This window comes from Microtus pennsylvanicus, chromosome 10 (genome assembly GCF_037038515.1).
Source record: "Microtus pennsylvanicus isolate mMicPen1 chromosome 10, mMicPen1.hap1, whole genome shotgun sequence".
Taxonomy (NCBI): Eukaryota; Metazoa; Chordata; class Mammalia; order Rodentia; family Cricetidae; genus Microtus; species Microtus pennsylvanicus.
Window position 1 is genome coordinate 66,536,247 of NC_134588.1, and position 17,548 is coordinate 66,553,794.

Consider the following 17,548-nt stretch of genomic DNA (forward strand, 5'->3'; position numbering starts at 1 on the left):
TTTGGACATTAGTGTGAACATTGTACACATCAAGGGCATCACTGGGATCAGAGTCGCCTGTACTCTCACGACTCCACTATGGTGTTCGTTACCGAGGCCCTTTATCAGGATGTTTGCACGAAGTCCCAAAGCTGGGTATATGCGCTTCGCCGCTGTAGTGCCAGCCCTAGCTGGACAGATGGACAGATTCCACAGAAGAAAGACAGACACCTATCCCCACCCTCAGCCTCTTTTCACATTCAACTGAGGGAAGGGGAAAAGTTACTCTGCTTCCACGTAAGCCATTCCCAGGCTCTGGACACAGAAAACATTTGGTTAAAATGAGAAGGGACGTGCCGCTGCGGAGAAAATGATACACGAGGCCAACGATGGGAAGAAGCAAGCTGCTCTGTCGCAGGCTAATTGTGCTGGTGACTCAGCAGATCTCCCTCTCTTTGCATAAGCTGGTCACGAGAGCCCGACTCTTCTACTCTGTGCTATTGCTGCAGAGAGCATATTCCACAGGAGAAAAATGGTCCAAAAGTCACTGCGCTTTCTCTTTAATTTCTGAACCGACCGGGTGCCACTGGAAAAGGATTAGTGCTATGGCGAGGGTTCTCAGCCAAGACACTTTACCTACCCAGTCTCTTGGATGCACAGGGGAGGATCTGACTGTGATTTCTGATCCACAGCAACAATGGGATCTACCCTCCGTGGCCTGTCGTGGCCAGTGGACTTGCCAAGTGGAATCTTGAGTTTTATGCAGAGGAGTGTAGCTTCAGGTAAGTGAGAGAAATACGGGGCTCTTATTCAAATGTTCTCCTGCAGAAACATTATTTAAAGACCCCGGTGTTTAACCTTCCCAAATTGTGAGAGCAGAAACATTCACAGTGCAAAACTCCCAACAAGGAGTGACTTTGGACAATATCACCCACTCAGGGGTGCTTGCCAGCTTGCCGTCTTTAGACCTCCACATTTGTCCCTGTTAGCGGGATCACCCTTTATCCTGTGTTATTATGCACGCAATGCATTTTCTTTAAGTTAATTCAGCCTTGAAATATTAACATATTTCTCTAAAAAGGGAAACCCATTTCCCTGTTGGCAAAAAGGCGCAGTAGCAGTAGCCATGAAGAAGAGTTGCTGCAGGGAGTCTGAGCAGAGTGACCGCCAACTGCTCCCGTCTGCCGCAGGAGGAGCCAAGTCTGGGGCCTGAGGAGGTGCCAAAGGCTATTGAGCACCAAATTAAAACAAAAGCCCTCCTTGTTCTGACCAGAGGAATGGGCAGGTGAAGACGTGGAAATGGAGAAACTGCTTTCTATTTGACTTGATGTCGTTCAATGCTATACTTAGGCAATACCTAAAGATCTGTTGCTATTCCTGGAGATTAGAAGAAAACCTGAAAAATATCACCCACGGCGTTGATGGCTTACAGCTCTGTCCCAAAGAAGATGAACAAATACAGCGAGGGCCCTAGAACCAGACTCTCCCTTCTCTACTTACACAAGGACTCCAGTTCTTTCTGTTCCCACACTCCAGGTTTCCCTGCCAGAAGCAGAAACAGTGTGTTGCAAATGGAGACGATGATTCCCGGCGAGCACAGCTCCCTGCAGCTTTGGAGCACATACTGGTGGCTCACCACCTTAAAGACCCAGAGGAGGAAGACAGAGCTGAATGGGTATGTGGCATGCTCAGAAATAATCCACATGCAGCAAATATGTAGATAAACTGAAGAGCAAGTAGGGGCCACAACTGAGCTGTGAACATAAAAGTTGGCCCCACCACATTCATAACGATGGACACAGATCACGTGAATCACACAATGGATCCGATCTGACCTTGCTGAGAAAGGTACTCTGTTTGCAAGGGAAAGAATACAATTGATAAAAAGAAGTGGCAGAGATCACAAAGTCCCAGTTACTATGGCTGAGCGATATAGATCAGGGTTTCCAACGACTTTTCAGAGATATCAGTTCAAATAAATTTGGAGTGTGATTTTACTTAAAAGCTGTTAGATAGATTTATTTGCCACTGGGCTCTTCAGAGATCTAAAATGTCTATGAACAATGAGAAGTTCACCAGGAGACATAACGTCTCCAGTTTCCCAAACATACTTGACTATGCTACTCCAGTCCCTGGTTCTGTTTTTCTTGAGTCTACTGTAGAGAGATCACATTGTTGGGTAAACCGAGTCATATAACATCCTTCTGAACTTTAATTCCTTGTAAATATGTGATAAGCAAGGTGCACTGTGTGGCTACTGGCTGATATTTAGTAGCTGTAAAGGTAGACTCTGTGAGTAACAAAACGGGCTTGAATGGGATTTTGGTTTGGGAACATATACATGGGACACGGGCAAAAGCTGGCTGGAAGAAAACAAGATTCAAAAGTTCCGGTAGGAATAGGGTTACCCTAGGGAAAGTTACCAGGTAACTTTTAAGGTAACCAAAATCAAATGCCAGAAATAGCACAGAGAAAAGCAGTGGGGAAAATAGCAAGTGGAGGAGAAGAATTAAAATCCTCAAAGTAACAAAATGATGGAGAAGATCCCAAGTCCAAATGAAAGAGGCAGGACGAAGGGAGAGCCACACAGACAAGCCCAGGTATCTTCCCAGGTTAAAGCAGACAGAAACAGAGGAAACCTATCTATCTGCCCCAAACTATGATGAAGGAGAAGATAAAGAACATCTCCGGAGAAAGAAGCGCACATTCGGAAGAGGACAAGGGCAAGATGAAAGGAGGCTGTATCAGAGGGATAAAGAAAGGGACAGGAAGCACATGGACAGTGCTCAGATCTGGGTGCTTGGCTTCAGCACTGTAGACAGGCTACCTCACGTCGTAACCCTTCCCTTCACATGGCAGACATCACAAGGTGATTATGATATACCCTGTCCCTCCTGGATACACATTTATCTTGAGATCCTCCACACAGCACACTAGGTAACTCTTAAGCATTTGATGGACTTGAGCCTGGTTCTGAAGCCTGCGTGCTGCATGCATTAAACGAATCAGCAAACCCTCCGTGAGGGTTTTGTAATAATCTCTGACGAACGGGGACTCAAAGGAGCGTCCTCTGCCACAAGAGCACATTTTGACCTGAAGAGTTTATGCGCGTGGATGGCATGACCTCCACAGATGTGAGCAGGTACGCTCTTTCAGGCACACCTAACACATTGAAAATGCTTCTTCTCTATTAACAGCAAGGCACAACGACATTGATAAAGATCAGGACACTTGAGGAAAAATTGGCTTTCAGCCACAGTCATCATCAGGTGGAACAAGGATTAAGAGGGGGGAGCGAGGACATAGGACAAGTGACATTGACCTCTATTTCCTCCTGAATGTTCATTAGCTCCCCCAGCCCCAACACACATACTTCTTGACCTCTGAGGCATTGCTATTCATACAAAGAACCACTTGGAGGAACACGATACCTTCAGCCCTTCTCCAGCCCAAGAAACACTCAGTGATTCCTTTGAACTATTTTGTTTGAACATCCTGGTGAGATTTTCATGTTCTTCCAAACGGCTCCTGATGCTCTGGGGTAGAGGAGCTGGGGTGGGGGTGGGGGTTACCTTTTGATGACTCTTAAGGATTATTGCCAGCCACATTCATCTACGCAGGCATGATGGAGATTGGAAAAGGAAAATCAAAGCCGTGCTTCTCACCCCCTCTCTCTGGGAGGCTTGGGAAGTCTCTTTACCCAAACGGATAAATCTGCACTGCTACTGGTCATTGCCCCCAGCATCCTAATTCATCCACAGCCTGACCTTGGGCCCATCTACTGCAGCCAGTCAAAGATGCTTTCCCAATGCATCTCCAGCATCTTTCCCACCACCACCCTTCCTCTCGCCCAGCTTAGGAAACTCCTTGGTCCACTATCCCCAGCCCCAATGGGCCATTCTATACATTCCTCTTTGCCAAAGGGATTGTCAACTAAGAACTATCCATGAGCTGTTCATTTCTTTGGGTGCTTTATAACATTAAAGCAGATAACTCAGGTACCCCCAAAATGATCTGTTCAGGAGCTGGTTCAGGTCTCCCAAGCACCTACTCTCAAGCTCCCTTTTCTTCTATTTATTTCTATTTGTCTATAAGTACCCATGGGTATTGGTTCCGACCTCCTCTACCTATTGATGCTCGAGTCTTCATATCAAATCACAGAGTGCTAATGACCTATTTATATCCTTGCACGGGCTCTGGATCACCACTAGGTCACAGGTTCCTAGTACTAAGTACTCTGGAAACAGTTGCACTGCAACAATATTCTTTTTATTTTTTTTATCTTATTTATTTATCTATTTTGAGAAAGGGTTTCTCTATGTGATCCTGGCTGTCCTGGAACTTGGATTAAAGGCATATGACACCACACCAGGCCAAACAATATTCTTTCCTCTTTGGTCAAAAATGTTCAATTCACAGTTGGTTGAATTTAAAGATCTAGAAACCACAGATAAGGCAGGCTGACTGCATTTATAAATACACATTTGTGATGTCCCCACTAAACCGTGAGCACTGTCAAGCTCACAGTGGCCGCTTTTGCTTCCTCTATGCCACAGCACCTTGTACACACTCCACCCAGTCACCTGTGGCTAAAAGCTTCAGAAATGCGACCGTTGCTTCAGATTCCCTTTTTAACTTTGAATTAACTAGGATCCTTGTCATAGCTGCCAAATAAAAATGGTGTCAAGGCCGCGGATGTCCCTCAGTTGGAAGAATGCCTGCCTCCTATGTATGGAGTTCTGAGTTCAACCCCCGGAACTTCACAAACCAGAAATGGTGGCATATACCTGGGACACCAACCCTGGGGAAGTGAAAGGAGGAAGAAAATAAGCCCAGGGCCATCCTTGACTACATGGGGGGTGAGGGCTAGCCTGGGCTACATGGGGGAGGTTGAGTCCAGCCTGGACTGCATGAGATTTTTATAGAGTCACATCGCCTGGCTTGATAAAGAAGATGTGTGTTTCCTAGTCTCTTCTGGGAAAACAGGCCTTCATTTTGGAGTTGGCACAAACCAAACCAATGGCGACAAACTCGGTGAGATTAACCATAGAGAAACTACTCACGTTGGCTTTGAAGCCTCAGCTTGATCCGTCTGTAGTTTTTCCCCGCCCTCCACCTCCATGGTGCAGTACACGATGCGATTTGGAGCCAAGGATTTAAGGCCTTGAACTTCCATGATCACCACCTGAAGACAGAATCATATAAGAAGGATTTAACACCAAAGCCAGCGGTAGCATTGCAGAGGTAGCATTGCCCACAGGAAGAGAAAGAGACAAGAAGCTAAAAAGCCAACAGGGAGGCCACGGCTTGGGCTGGGCTTTACTGATTACTCAGATTTAGGGGTCTTCTAGGGAGAAGATGTAACTGCTTACAATGGAGCCTTTTGCCTTCTGGGTGGAAGGAACAATGTGGTTCATCCACTCCCTCTGCTGCAGTGTGAATTGAGTGAGGGGCCTGCAGATGCTAAGTAACCATTACACTTGAGATAGACACTTCAGTCCACCCTCCCTCCTTCTCCTCCTCCATTCCTCCCCTCCTCCCTTCTTTCTTCTGCTCCTTTTCCTTTTTTTTATCTGTCTGTCTCTATACTTATCTGTGTCTGTTCTTTCTTCTGAACCTTCTCCCTTTTTCCTATCTCTCTCCTCCCTTTTTCTTTTTTTCTTTCTTTCTTTTATCTTAGCGGGTCTCAGGCTAATCTTACACTTGCTGTGTAGCCTAGGTCTTGAATTTAGAATTCCGCTCCTCTGCTGTAACAGTGAGGATTATAGGTCTGGCTCAATGTTTACCCTGCCAGGGAGTCTCAGCGAGATTTGCTAATTCAGATGCTCTTAAGGTCAGACAGGTAAGGTGAACTGGGCTACTCTTCACGTTAAACAAATAGAAAAAGAAGGCTTTGTCCCACATTGTCTTTAAAAATATTCTAGCTGGTGGTACCACATACCTTTAATCCCAGCACTCGGGAGGCAGAGGCAAGCAGGATCTCTGTGAGTTTGAGGCCAGCCTGGTCTACAAGAGCTAGTTCCAGGACAGGCTCCAAAGCTACAGAGAAATCCTGTCTTGAAAAACAAACAAATTCTAGCCTTTTAGGTCAGCACTTGGTAGAAACACAGTTTGTGCTTTAAGCTTTCTCTTGATAGCAAGATAAGCAACAAGGAAGAACTAGAGGTCAAACAAGGTCACCAGCTTTCACACCACAGTGTGGGCAGGAAGTGGCAGAGACTATGACAACTCGAAGAGCACAGGCTCTGTCCACAAGGATCACTGCCACTTGTCTGTCCCCAGCTCAATGACCAGACACACTGCTTTGTCCTGCTAGAAAAGAGAAGTCTGATCATACAACATTACGATCAAAAATTTGATTTTTAAATGCTGACGATCTGAATAAAGAGGAATAAAATGTGCCAACTCTATGTATGTATACTACTTTCAGAGTTATTTATGATGATTGTATGCCAAGGTGGTTGAACCAGAACCCCAATAAACATGCAGCTTTATAGTCTCTGGTCTATTCTAAACTCGCTTAAACTTAGCGATTTCTTATCCCCGTTCCATTTAGTCACCTGCTATTCTGATAGCAATAGGATGGTAGACTCTGCCATTGAGGAAAAGGAAAGAGGGAAGGGGACACGAACTTCACAATCAGAACAATAGCACATTACCTTAGTGACCTACGAGTAACTACAAGTAGCATTTGGGGAAAATCACTCTCTCTACAAAAGGGGTCATGGCATTAAAAAGGAGAGAGAAATGGGTATAGGAAAAAGACACATGCTTCTGAGGGGTTTTGGTTCAAGGAAGCACCCTTGGGATGTGTAAGTTTTAATTTTGCCATGGGATAACAGATTCAAGCAGGATGAATCGGATCACTGATTGAGCTTGTAAAGCAGAGGTCACCGGTTCCTCTTTCTGAGCGTTTGCTCAGAGGGTTGGCTGTAACCCAGACATCTTCCCCTCAGATGGATTTTCCCTGGTGCTGCTGCTGCTGGGCAAGGGCCACGCTTCACTTTGAGGGCCCTGGGCAGCTTCTGGGATGTTGGGAAATGATGTCACACTTAAGTCCCTTCCAGTTCTGTCTTATTAAACATGCAGAGGCTTAGCTTTTTTCTCTTCTCCTTTCTTCTTTCCTTCCTTCTTTCCTTCCATTCATCCTTCCTTCCTTCCTTCCTTCCTTCCTTCCTTCCTTCCTTCCTTCCTTCCTTCCCTGCCTCCCTTCCTCCCTCCCTCCTTCCTTCTTTCCTTCCTTCCTTTCCTTCTTTCTTTCTTTTCCTTGAGAGTGTGTGTAGATGTCTGTGTGGAAGGCAGAGGATAACCTCAGGTGTCTGGCCTTGTCTTCCACCTTGTTTGAGACAGGGTCCTTTGTAACTGTGGTGTACTCCCTGTTGGCTGGCCTGACAGCTCTGAGGAGTCTCCCGTCTGCTATAGGAGTGATGGGTACAGGCGCTCACTACAGCTTCGGGACTTAGGTAGATTCTATAGATTTTCACACTTGTGTGGCAAGTACTTCTCCCATGGAGCCATCTCGGCGGACCCACCTCAGCGATCTTATCTAGGAGGTAGGGATGTGATGTGTAGCTGTTATCCCAAGTTTATATACTGGGAAAGAACCACATACATGGAAGGTAGTGGCATTCATGGCGGAAAGAGAACAATTTAGAATCTGAAAGATCTCACATTCCGTCGGATTCTGGGTCCACGTTAGTTGTGTCATTTGCAAGTGTCAGGCTTTGTTCACACATCTGCGAACACCTCAGAGGCCCTTGGTGAGATGGGGCTCACACAGCAGCCTTCGGCAAACACCTGTTGCTTCTGCTGGAGCACCCCCTCACCCACATTCACAACACAGCATGCTGGGCCTCTTCTCTTCCTGCAGCTAATTGAGCTGTGTCTCCCTGTCTCTTCCAGCCACTCAGTTCTCTGATTACTTGAAATATGCCTTGCACTGACCTGCAAATTCAAATTGCAGCCTCCTGTGCCGCAACGACAGTCCTGTCTCCACCTATTCTTGCGGCCTCCACTCTCTGTGCTCCCCAAATGCGCCCATGAAGAGACGTGCAAAGGTTCTGGCTGGTGGTTTTACTATACTGTGCCATTTAGTTTTCCAATTAAAAGTATGTGAGGACCCAAGGGCTTTGCAATCTGTGCTTGTATTTACAAGGCGAAGACTGTGGCTGAGGTCTTGCTTACACCTATATCCTAGACAATCAGCTACTTAATATTGAGAATTAATAATGAATTAGAAAATTACATTATTAAAAGCTTTATGAATGTCAATAAAATACTTTTTCCTTCTATCTGTTGGAAGACAAGAGGGAGTAGGGAATAATTGCCACCTTTAATTGGCAATAATCAAATTCAAAGACACCTAAGCAACAGCATTCAGTACCTCGGGTGGCAGTACTTAAAAAAAATAAAAAAGAAAGTTTCTGTGAGATTACACTGATGTGTTTTCTCACACGAAGGGTCTATATTTAATTAAGATCCACCTCTGCTGACAGCAGAACGCGTGGAAACGCTGCAGTGTGAAGATGGGCTCTCTATCCGAGCTGAGCAGAAAAATAGTTTACCCACAGCGAAACGCAGCGTCCTTAACGACAATGTACAAGATACGCTTAGCCTTTCCATACTCTAATTAAATCTACAGAAAGTGATCTGTCCTCTTGATTTCCTTCAACCTAGAAGCACCATGCGATTGTTATGGGGTGTACAAATGTTCTCCCTCCCTCCCTTCCTCCTTCCCTCTGGCCCTTTGTATCTCCCTCCCTTCCTCTCTCTGTAGTACAAGAAAGGATTTTGAACATTTTACCATAAAGCAATAATAAATATTTGAGGGGACAAAGTTGCTTATCTTGACTTGAACATTACTAAAATGTATCAAAATATTACTTGTGTATAAGTTTATGTCAGTTATATATACATACATACTTATATATGTGTGTATACAAATTTTTGATTGCTATTGACCTTCGATATGTTATATGGGGTTCTCTAACTTTAGAGTATGTAAAAGAACACCTATATTCAAGTCTATTGGGACAGGCCCATAATCCCAGGTATTCAGGATTGATGCACTAAAGTAGCAAGTTCAAAGCCCGCCAAGGATACACAGCAGATCCAAAACCAACCTGAGCAACTTAGGGGGACCTTCAGAATAAAAGGCAAAGATGAGAAACACAATAGCCCCATGGCAGAAGGCTTGTTGAGTACAGGCAAAGCCCGCATTCAGTCCTCAGTATGGCAAAGCAAACACCCTGCTGTGCTCACACAGCTTGTTAAAGTACATTCCAGACTGTCTGAGTTCCTCACAGCTTTCGTGAGGCATATTTCATGTGCCATATGATTATACCCCTCTGTGTGTACAACTCTGTGACTGTTTAATAAGCTTACCAAGTTGTGGGGCAACCATCTTTAATTGGCTTTAGGGTCGCACATAATGCCACATACCATATGTATGCCCATTTCAACCTTCCACCTTACGTAACAGACAGCTAACCTCTCTAATCTTGTAGCATTCGGGATGGTGGAGATCTGTGTGGGTCATAGTACATGTCGTGTGTTGCATCTGACTGCTTACACTAAGTGTAATATTGATGAGGTTCATCCATATCAGTGCATGTTTCAATAAGTGTTCTTTTTGCTTGGTGTATAGTGTTCTTCTATACAGATATGTCGTGTTTTTTCTTCTTATTCATTCACTCATTGAGTGGGGATTAAGGGTGTTCCTATTTTTGACTATGATGACTATGCTTCCAAACATATGGATCAAAACCACTCAATAGGAAAATATGAAGAGCCCATGTGTGAAGAGAACGTGATAGAGGAATTCACTGACGTGCAGAGTGGAGTACCCTTCTGCCTTAGGCTGGACAGATTCTTACATTGGAGGCTGAAATAAACTAAAACAAAACAAACATAACACTCACAGGGGACTCTGCCATACAGCCACCAGGACAGATGAGGGGAAAAGGAAATCTGTAACTCATTCCAGCGATACTACTTCATCACTCTCAACGTAGGCTTCTAAAAACACAAGCTTTCTAAGTTGCCAAAAATTTGTTCAGAATCCTTGAGTACTGCTTTCAGACAGAAGGAAATAATTCAATAATCACAGTTGGCAGGCGGCTCTTCAGATTTCACTTCCTTAGGAGAAACAAGGCTCCTGGCAAAGGGGATGTAGTATACCTGCTGACGAGGTGACCTACCCCAGCAAGCTGTTATCTTAATAACGTTCTAGGACCAACGCGGAAAAACAAGATGGCTGTGATGTTGTGCTCCATCCCTACCCTAGGTCTCCTTCGCTGGCTTACCGCACCAGCTCACTTTCAGGGATTTGAGGCTTTTTACCTCCAGGGAGAAGGAGAGCAGGACGTCGGACTTGGACAGCTGGTTCTCACTCTCCTCGCCCATGTCAATGATGGAAGCGTTGTGGCTCCGTTTGAGTTTCTGCAGCTTGAACTCTCCACCCTTGGACACTGGCATGCTCTCCAGGTTGGCCATGAGCAGGTTGACCGAGGACTTGAGCTCCTCAATGTACATGTTCTCCATTTCTTTGGATACGAACTTAGGAAATTTGCGTTCCTTGAAAAAAAAAAGAAAAGAAAAAAATAAACAATCAGACCTGATTTACATAGAAAGCTCACATACCAGAGTTCTACCTATGATCGTGTCAACCATGAATGAGTTTGCCCTGATGTTATAGAAGTGTGTTAGGAAACATTCCAGCTGGTTGTGGAGACACTGCTAGAATCTCCACAGGTAGGAACACAGACATAATCATCTGGTAAGAAAGAGGAAAACGTTTGACTATTGCTCTATTTTTTACCCTGGTGTTCTCCAGAAAATTCGATTTGTGCAAAGAAAAATGGACGATAGTTTTTCAAATCCAGTCCCAGTCCCAACCATTTTTTTTCCTTCTTTGTCAAAATGTGGTCAACTTGTTTGTAAGTTCAGAGACAGAAGCCCACCCTTTTTCTGGATGCCTGTAGAGATTTTTGTCACAGGAATAATTTTAAAAAATAGCTCATTCGAAATGTTTTAACTACAGCCTGTGCATATTTCTAAGAAAAATATTTACTATTTTCAATAAAAATTGAAAAAATTAATAAAGTGAAGAAAAACAGGATATAATTCTTCAGGAAAGTAGCAGGGGAGCTGAGCATCAGGACTGACCGCTGCCATTCTCCCTCCTGGCTCACGACTTCAGCTGGAAAAGCAAGGGATCTGACTAAGATACTTTCTTCTCCGCTTAGACTTTCAAGTTGCCTAAGTGCCTTGAATATTCCCTGGGCTGGCAACCTTATCAAAGTGCCATTTCCAAGCTGGAGTATGAAATTGCCCTGAAAACCCTACTCTATAGCCTACTGATGGGGCGAGGGGAAAGCCAAACAGATTTTATGAGTTATGACAAATCTAATTTAAACTGATCTATCAATTCAAAAAACTGATGGGCTTGGAAATGTCCCAGGATACACTGAGCTCCCAGCAAGGTAGAAACCACAGCTCAGATTACACAATCCCAGACAAGCTTTTTTTTTTCAAAACCTTGGTTTTAATTCTCTGGCATGATGGTTAACCTTGATTGCTAATATGATGGGATTTAGAATCCCCATGGAAACGGATCTTGGGGCACAACTGTGGGGGTGTTTCTGGTTTAGGTGAATTGAAGACCCACCCATTCCATGAGTGAGTATCTGGGGTTGACTAACTAGAAGGAAGTGACTATCAACACTCATAGATCTGTGGACATAATGAAACCAGTCACCTCACACATCTGCAGCTCGTCTTTCCCTACCCATGGACTCCAGTCTCAAATTAAGAACCAAAAGAATCCTTTCCTTAACTTGCTTCTGGTCAAACATTTGGTCTAGAAACAAGGGAATTAACCAACACATCAAAATTGCCTCCATGCTGAGTGTGGTTTCACTCATGTCCCCAGGACATTGCTGAAGATCTAGACACCACGTCATCATAACACTGGGTCAATAGCTTGTCAAGAAGTCTATATGAAACACTCATGTATCTACCGCTCAGCTGTGAAGGGAGGTGGGGGGATTATGGATAAAGTTTGGAAGAGAACGGGGTTGCTCCAAAAGAGTACGAGGGTCTCAAATCTACTCAGCCACCTCAGAGTTTGGTTCCTTCGGGAAGCTCTTACTAACAACACTTCTTGCCTAAGGGTTGTACTCGCACTGTGTGGTACTTTCTCAGCACACTGTGGGTGGATGTGAGAGCGGCAGGGTGGCAATGGTGCAGTCCTGGTATTGACAGGAGTTAGCGGTGAGTGGATGTGAGAGGCTCCCCAAAGCCCAATAGCTCTAAAGCTTCCACATGGCGCTTACACATCCTCATTCTTAAACTCCATCGGGGGACAACAGGGATCCTGAAAACTGGGGCAAACTTGCAGAGCCTTGAAGGCATAGACACCGGAGTTCTGGGCCATTCTGACTTAGCAAAGCACACAAACCTGTGAACGGTGTACCTGTCCCTAGGAAGATTCTGATAGAAGGATATAAACATATTTTTAAATCACAGTTATCAGGGTTGGGTAGGGGGGATGAACACAGAAACATCAAAGTAGACATTCTCGTAGACAGACAAGAGATGGGAATGCTTCCAGAGAGAACTAGTGGGGCTTCACGGATGAGGTCTGGTCAAGGAAGACAAGTTTGGCTCGCGGCTGAGTTAGCTGGGAACAGAGCAATAGGCATGCTCTTCTTCCTGTGGAGGATGGATCTAAGAGGATAGCTAAATATAATCCACACAGCGTGTCCTCATCTGCACATGTTCCTTCTCGAGAGTGAAGAGTACAGAGGTAGGTGGGCTCGTGGTGTGAGGAGTCCCTATGTCACATTAAGGCTGCCAAACGGCAAAGTTTACATCCCAAGAGCTTAAAGTACAATAATATAACTATCACCTTTATCTTCAATTTCAAGTTCGAATGTTAATACACACAGGGATATTTGAAGGAGGATTGGGTAAATGGGAGCTTGCATTTTTACTTCCAGTTGCTGTCTTTGCCAAGTGCACTGGGAGAGGAAGAGTAGTGTTTATGAAATCGTTTATCTTTGGCTTGTCAGTTTTGAGAGTATACACCAAGTCTGGTCTCTTTCATCATGTACTTCCTCGGGACTCAGTTAAGGGTTTGTGTGTGTGATGGGGAAACCTTATTAGCCAATTATCTTTAAGAAGTGGATTCAAGTTAAGGTGTGAGCTTGGACTTCTCATTCCTGTTTTGTGAGTTTTCCCCTTATAATAAATAAAAATATAATTGTTTTTATCTTTTAGCTAGCCTGGTTATTTCCCGTATCAAGCTAATTTCTACGTGTGTGCGAGTGTGTGTGTGTGAGTGTGTATGTGTGAATGTGTGTGTATGTGATGCATATGCTTGCTTACATGACATCTCTGTGTGTGTTTATGTGTGTGTGTGAGTGTGTGTATGTGATGCACATGCTTGCTTACATGACATCGCTGTGTGTGTTCATGTGGGTTCAGGCACACATGCAGAGGTTTGAAGACAACCTTGGGTGCTGGACCTCACTTTCACTCTTTCCTGAAGCAGGGTCTCTGTCATTCACTGCTGTGTGTGCCAGTCTGGCTGGTTCGTGAGTTTCTGCAGGTTCTTCTACCCCTTCTTCCCACTCTGCACTAGGAACTCTTGTACTATAGACATGTTCTACCACACGTCTTTATGTGTGCTGTGGCCCTCGGATCCTTGTGTTTGTGCAGCAAATGCTACTGAGCCATCTTCCCAGCCTCACTTTCTGCCTGAAATTCCTCTGTCTTGACATGTTAGAAGAAGGCCCAGCCGATGTTTGCACACCTCACCCTTCTGTTGCTGAGTTATTTCCCACCAAACTCTGCCTGAGAACATCCGGAACCCCAAAGCATGATTGCTCTTCCCAGACGTTGGACAGTTTCAAATGACATCATAAAAAGAGCTTCAGAAAACTGAAGCCGTGATGGAACACGAGGCCATTATTTTTTCCCTTCTCTGAGTACTTGAGCCTTGAGAAGAAATAGCTTTCTGTCAATCTGGGCTGTGATTCTTGAGGGGGAGTTTCCAGTGGCAGACTCACTGCAAATACTTTTCAAGGCTGTAACTGTTCCCAGATAAGAAAAGCCTAGCTGCCCATCTCTGCTGTCCCTTTTCTAGGCATAAAAATGAAAAAGGTTTTCTTTTATTCATATTGCTTTATGAAAGACACAGTGTGGGGGAGGGATGGCATCCTCCAGAGAGAATCCTGTTGGCCACTCACTTTTGTTTTGGTCCGACAGTAGTATTCAATGGGGGACAGGGTTAACTGTGAGCAGCCACACTAATGGAATGTTGGAATATATCTAAAATTGGCACCTGTAAACACTCTAAGATCCTCTAGCCATTGGCTTTTCCTTCTTGGTTTTGAATATTTTTTTCCAGAAAGAATGAATGGGTTGCCTGTGGAAGTTGACAAGGCTACTCTCACAAAAAGAGTGGCCCACAGGCTCAAATGACATAAATGACATCCTTAGATGACCAGGAGGATGATGACACACTACTGATACAGGCGCTCACCAACAGTCTTGCAGTTACTTTCTGGGTTCCCCTCCTGTTTCAGGTGCTGTGGTTGTCAATGGGAAGTGAGGGAGTCAGGCACAGTTCCCAGGGTCAGTTCCCATCCAGGTTTGTTCTCATATTCTCAACCATTGTAAGCAGATGGCTTCCCTTCCCTTCCTGTATTCCTTCCACCAGGAAATCATGAGCACTTTGCATTTTCCACGGATGCAGATTCCATGGACACAGATATGTCTGGGGTTTTCACAGCCTGATACACATGACAATAGGATCTGCCCATAGGTGCCTGTTCAGGCAATCATGTGATCGCACTATTGTGTGCTCTTATACACTTGTGTTGCCACATGACCCAAGCCAAGTGACAAGTGCAACATTAGTGTGAAAGCTGAGCCTTTCTTGTTTTCCTCTGATGGGAGCTTCTGTTCCCTTTGTGGGGAAGCAATACGTAGACCAAACTTTTCTATCAGGAAAATATTTGGATTATATTCATTATTGATACTTATAACATGGCTCACATATAAGACAGAAAGTTTGCTTTGCCCTGCACTGAGTAGAGGTGCAAAAAAATAGTTCCATCAAATTAAACTGGCTATGTAGCTGAGGATGACTTTGAACTTTTGATTGTCCTGTCTTCAGCTCCAGAATGCTGGGATTGCAGGCATGCACCACCTTGCTCTATTTATGAAGCACTGGGGACTGAAGATGGGGTTTTATCCATGCTAGGCTGGCGTGCTCCCAATTGAGCAGTGTTTCCATCCCTGTATTTCCATATTTAAATGATGGCTTGAGAAACCACTGGTGTTTTGCTCTTTATTATCATTGGTGGCTGATACCACAAAACTCTATTATTTGCATTATATAACTAGTTTTATCCCAAAATATGGCCAGAGGAACTGGCGAGTCCCATGTTGTGGGACAATGGTCTTGAACCCTGTAAAGATTTGTCTGTTGCATTGGTTTAAAAAAATGCTGACTGGCCAGTAGCCAGGCAGGAAGTATAGGCGGGCAACGAGAACAGGAGAATTCTGGAAAGACAAAAGACTGAGTCTGCAGTCATCACCCAGACACAGAGGAAGCAGATGAGAATGACTCAATGATAAACGGTACCAAGCCTCGTGGCTAACACAGACAAGAATTATGGGCTAATTTAAGATGTAAGCGTTAATAAGAAGCCTGAGCTAATAGGCTAACCAGTTTATAATTAATGCAGACCTCTGTGTGTTTCTTTGGGGCTGAACAGCTGCGGAATTGGGCAGGACAGAAATGTACTGTCAACAGTACCACAGCTGAGCTATTGCCACAGGCTGCCTGCTTAAGCCCCAAAGTCAACTTCTGATCGTGCAAGTTAAATAATTTAGACTTAATTTCTAGGTGAAATTTGGGGACCTGTTAATAACGGTGTGAGAGGATTTGGGAAAATGTTTGAACAGGGATTAAGAAGTTTTTTTTCTTTTTATGAGACAAAAAAATGTATTCAGATTTCTGACTTTAGTCTTTGAGGGAGTATGAGCGGTGCTTGGTAACGCTACACTTGACTTGAGTTCTGGTGCAGCTTCATCCTAGGCTAAATTCTGGATGCTGGTGTGACTGAATGGCTAGTTTGCCATTTAGGGTTATGACCATCCCCAGACTCACTCTTGCCTTCCTTCTGTCTGGAGCAGAGACGACAAACACGGGCTAACTGTTGGTACATCTGGTGGTGAGGATGTTTGCATCATAAACAGCAGGGACTGTACGGTACCTTTTTCAGAACCCAAATATCCCAGCAGAGAGCATCCTGAATCCCAGGAGTCAGTTCTAACTACGGCTGCTACTTCCTTTGTGCATATAAACTGAAGGGGATACAGAAATGTCAATGAAGACTGACAGCTGTTTGCAGGGGTTGGTGGCTATCCGGGAGAGAGGATGGAGGGGGGTGGCACATCTTCCTGTCCTGTCCTGGAGGCTCCTCCTGCTTCTCTGCAGACAGGATTCTTCTTTCTGTTTACTGAGTGAATTCGCACAACCATTAAACCTTCTGATTTACCTGTTCTGGGGGAAATCTTGGCACTGCAGTGCCAAGGACTGTTTGTAACAGGTCTAAGTGACAACCCATAGGAAATCTCAGGGCCAGGGTCTGGAACATTGAAGGGATCATCAGCAGACAGAGGAGAAAGCCTGAATGGGAGGATTGTTGCACTCTCAGACTTGGGTTAGGAGGGAAATGAAGACCTGTATTTGGAAAGTAATTCTCTAAGGCTAGAAAGCAAATTAGTCAAGAATACAGTTTTGAATCAGAGTAACCCTGGCCATATCTCCCCATGCTTGTGCTTTAGCCTCTGTACTGACAAAGAACATCCTTGTCCATGAGGTTCTGAGAGGGTTCAAAGGATTATCACGTGAAACAAACGATAGTAAGGGTATTAGGTATATCTGGGATAATCCCACGTCATAATGATCCTACACTATTACTGTTTAGGTACTGCCTCATTCTAAGGGTATATTACCAGCACCCACATGTCCAGTGAGGCCTTGCTTTTATTCCACAGTGGTTGCTTGACTGTAATAGAGTCAACGTTAAACAAACTTGGGTCAATCCTAGGCCTGATTCTTAGAACCGTGAGTCTGGAGAATTGAAGAGACAAAGAGGAAGGAAAAGAGGAAGAGGTTGGTGAGTGGCTGATGGCTCCCCTTTTGTAGTTTAGAAGCTGTGGGATAGCCAGACTGCCCATGTGAGAAGCAAGAAGAGCTGGCTTAAGAAGACCAGATAACCAGTGTGACCCAGAGACAGCAGACAGGGGATCCTGTTCCTTCACGGATACTGGCTCTAGCTCTTGCCTGAGGTCTGGCTATTCTCCACCCATGATCCCTATATGTCTTGATCCTGGCACTCACCCTGTCCTTCACATAAGCTTTCTCTAATTGGTGCCTCTCAGTTGCCGTTAGAAGTGTTCAACCCATCTTGTAAAGCCATCAAGGAGAGGAAAGAGTGGACTGAACATGACAGATTGATGGATTGGCAACAGGCAACTTCTGGTTATA

The 17,548-nt window shown here is 44.7% G+C and overlaps 1 protein-coding gene across 13 annotated transcripts in view; it reads right to left on the minus strand.

The window, feature by feature from the left end:
• Positions 1-17,548, minus strand: part of Cadps (calcium dependent secretion activator) — a 444,098-nt gene that overhangs the window by 225,958 nt on the left and 200,592 nt on the right. For all 13 annotated transcript variants that reach the window (XM_075988597.1, XM_075988589.1, XM_075988596.1 and 10 more), the window contains exons 5-6: positions 10,321-10,554; positions 5,043-5,164 (exon numbers count right to left, since the gene is read on the minus strand). In XM_075988597.1, the coding sequence (XP_075844712.1) occupies positions 5,043-5,164; positions 10,321-10,554 (356 nt within the window). The remainder of the gene's footprint in view (positions 1-5,042; positions 5,165-10,320; positions 10,555-17,548) is intronic.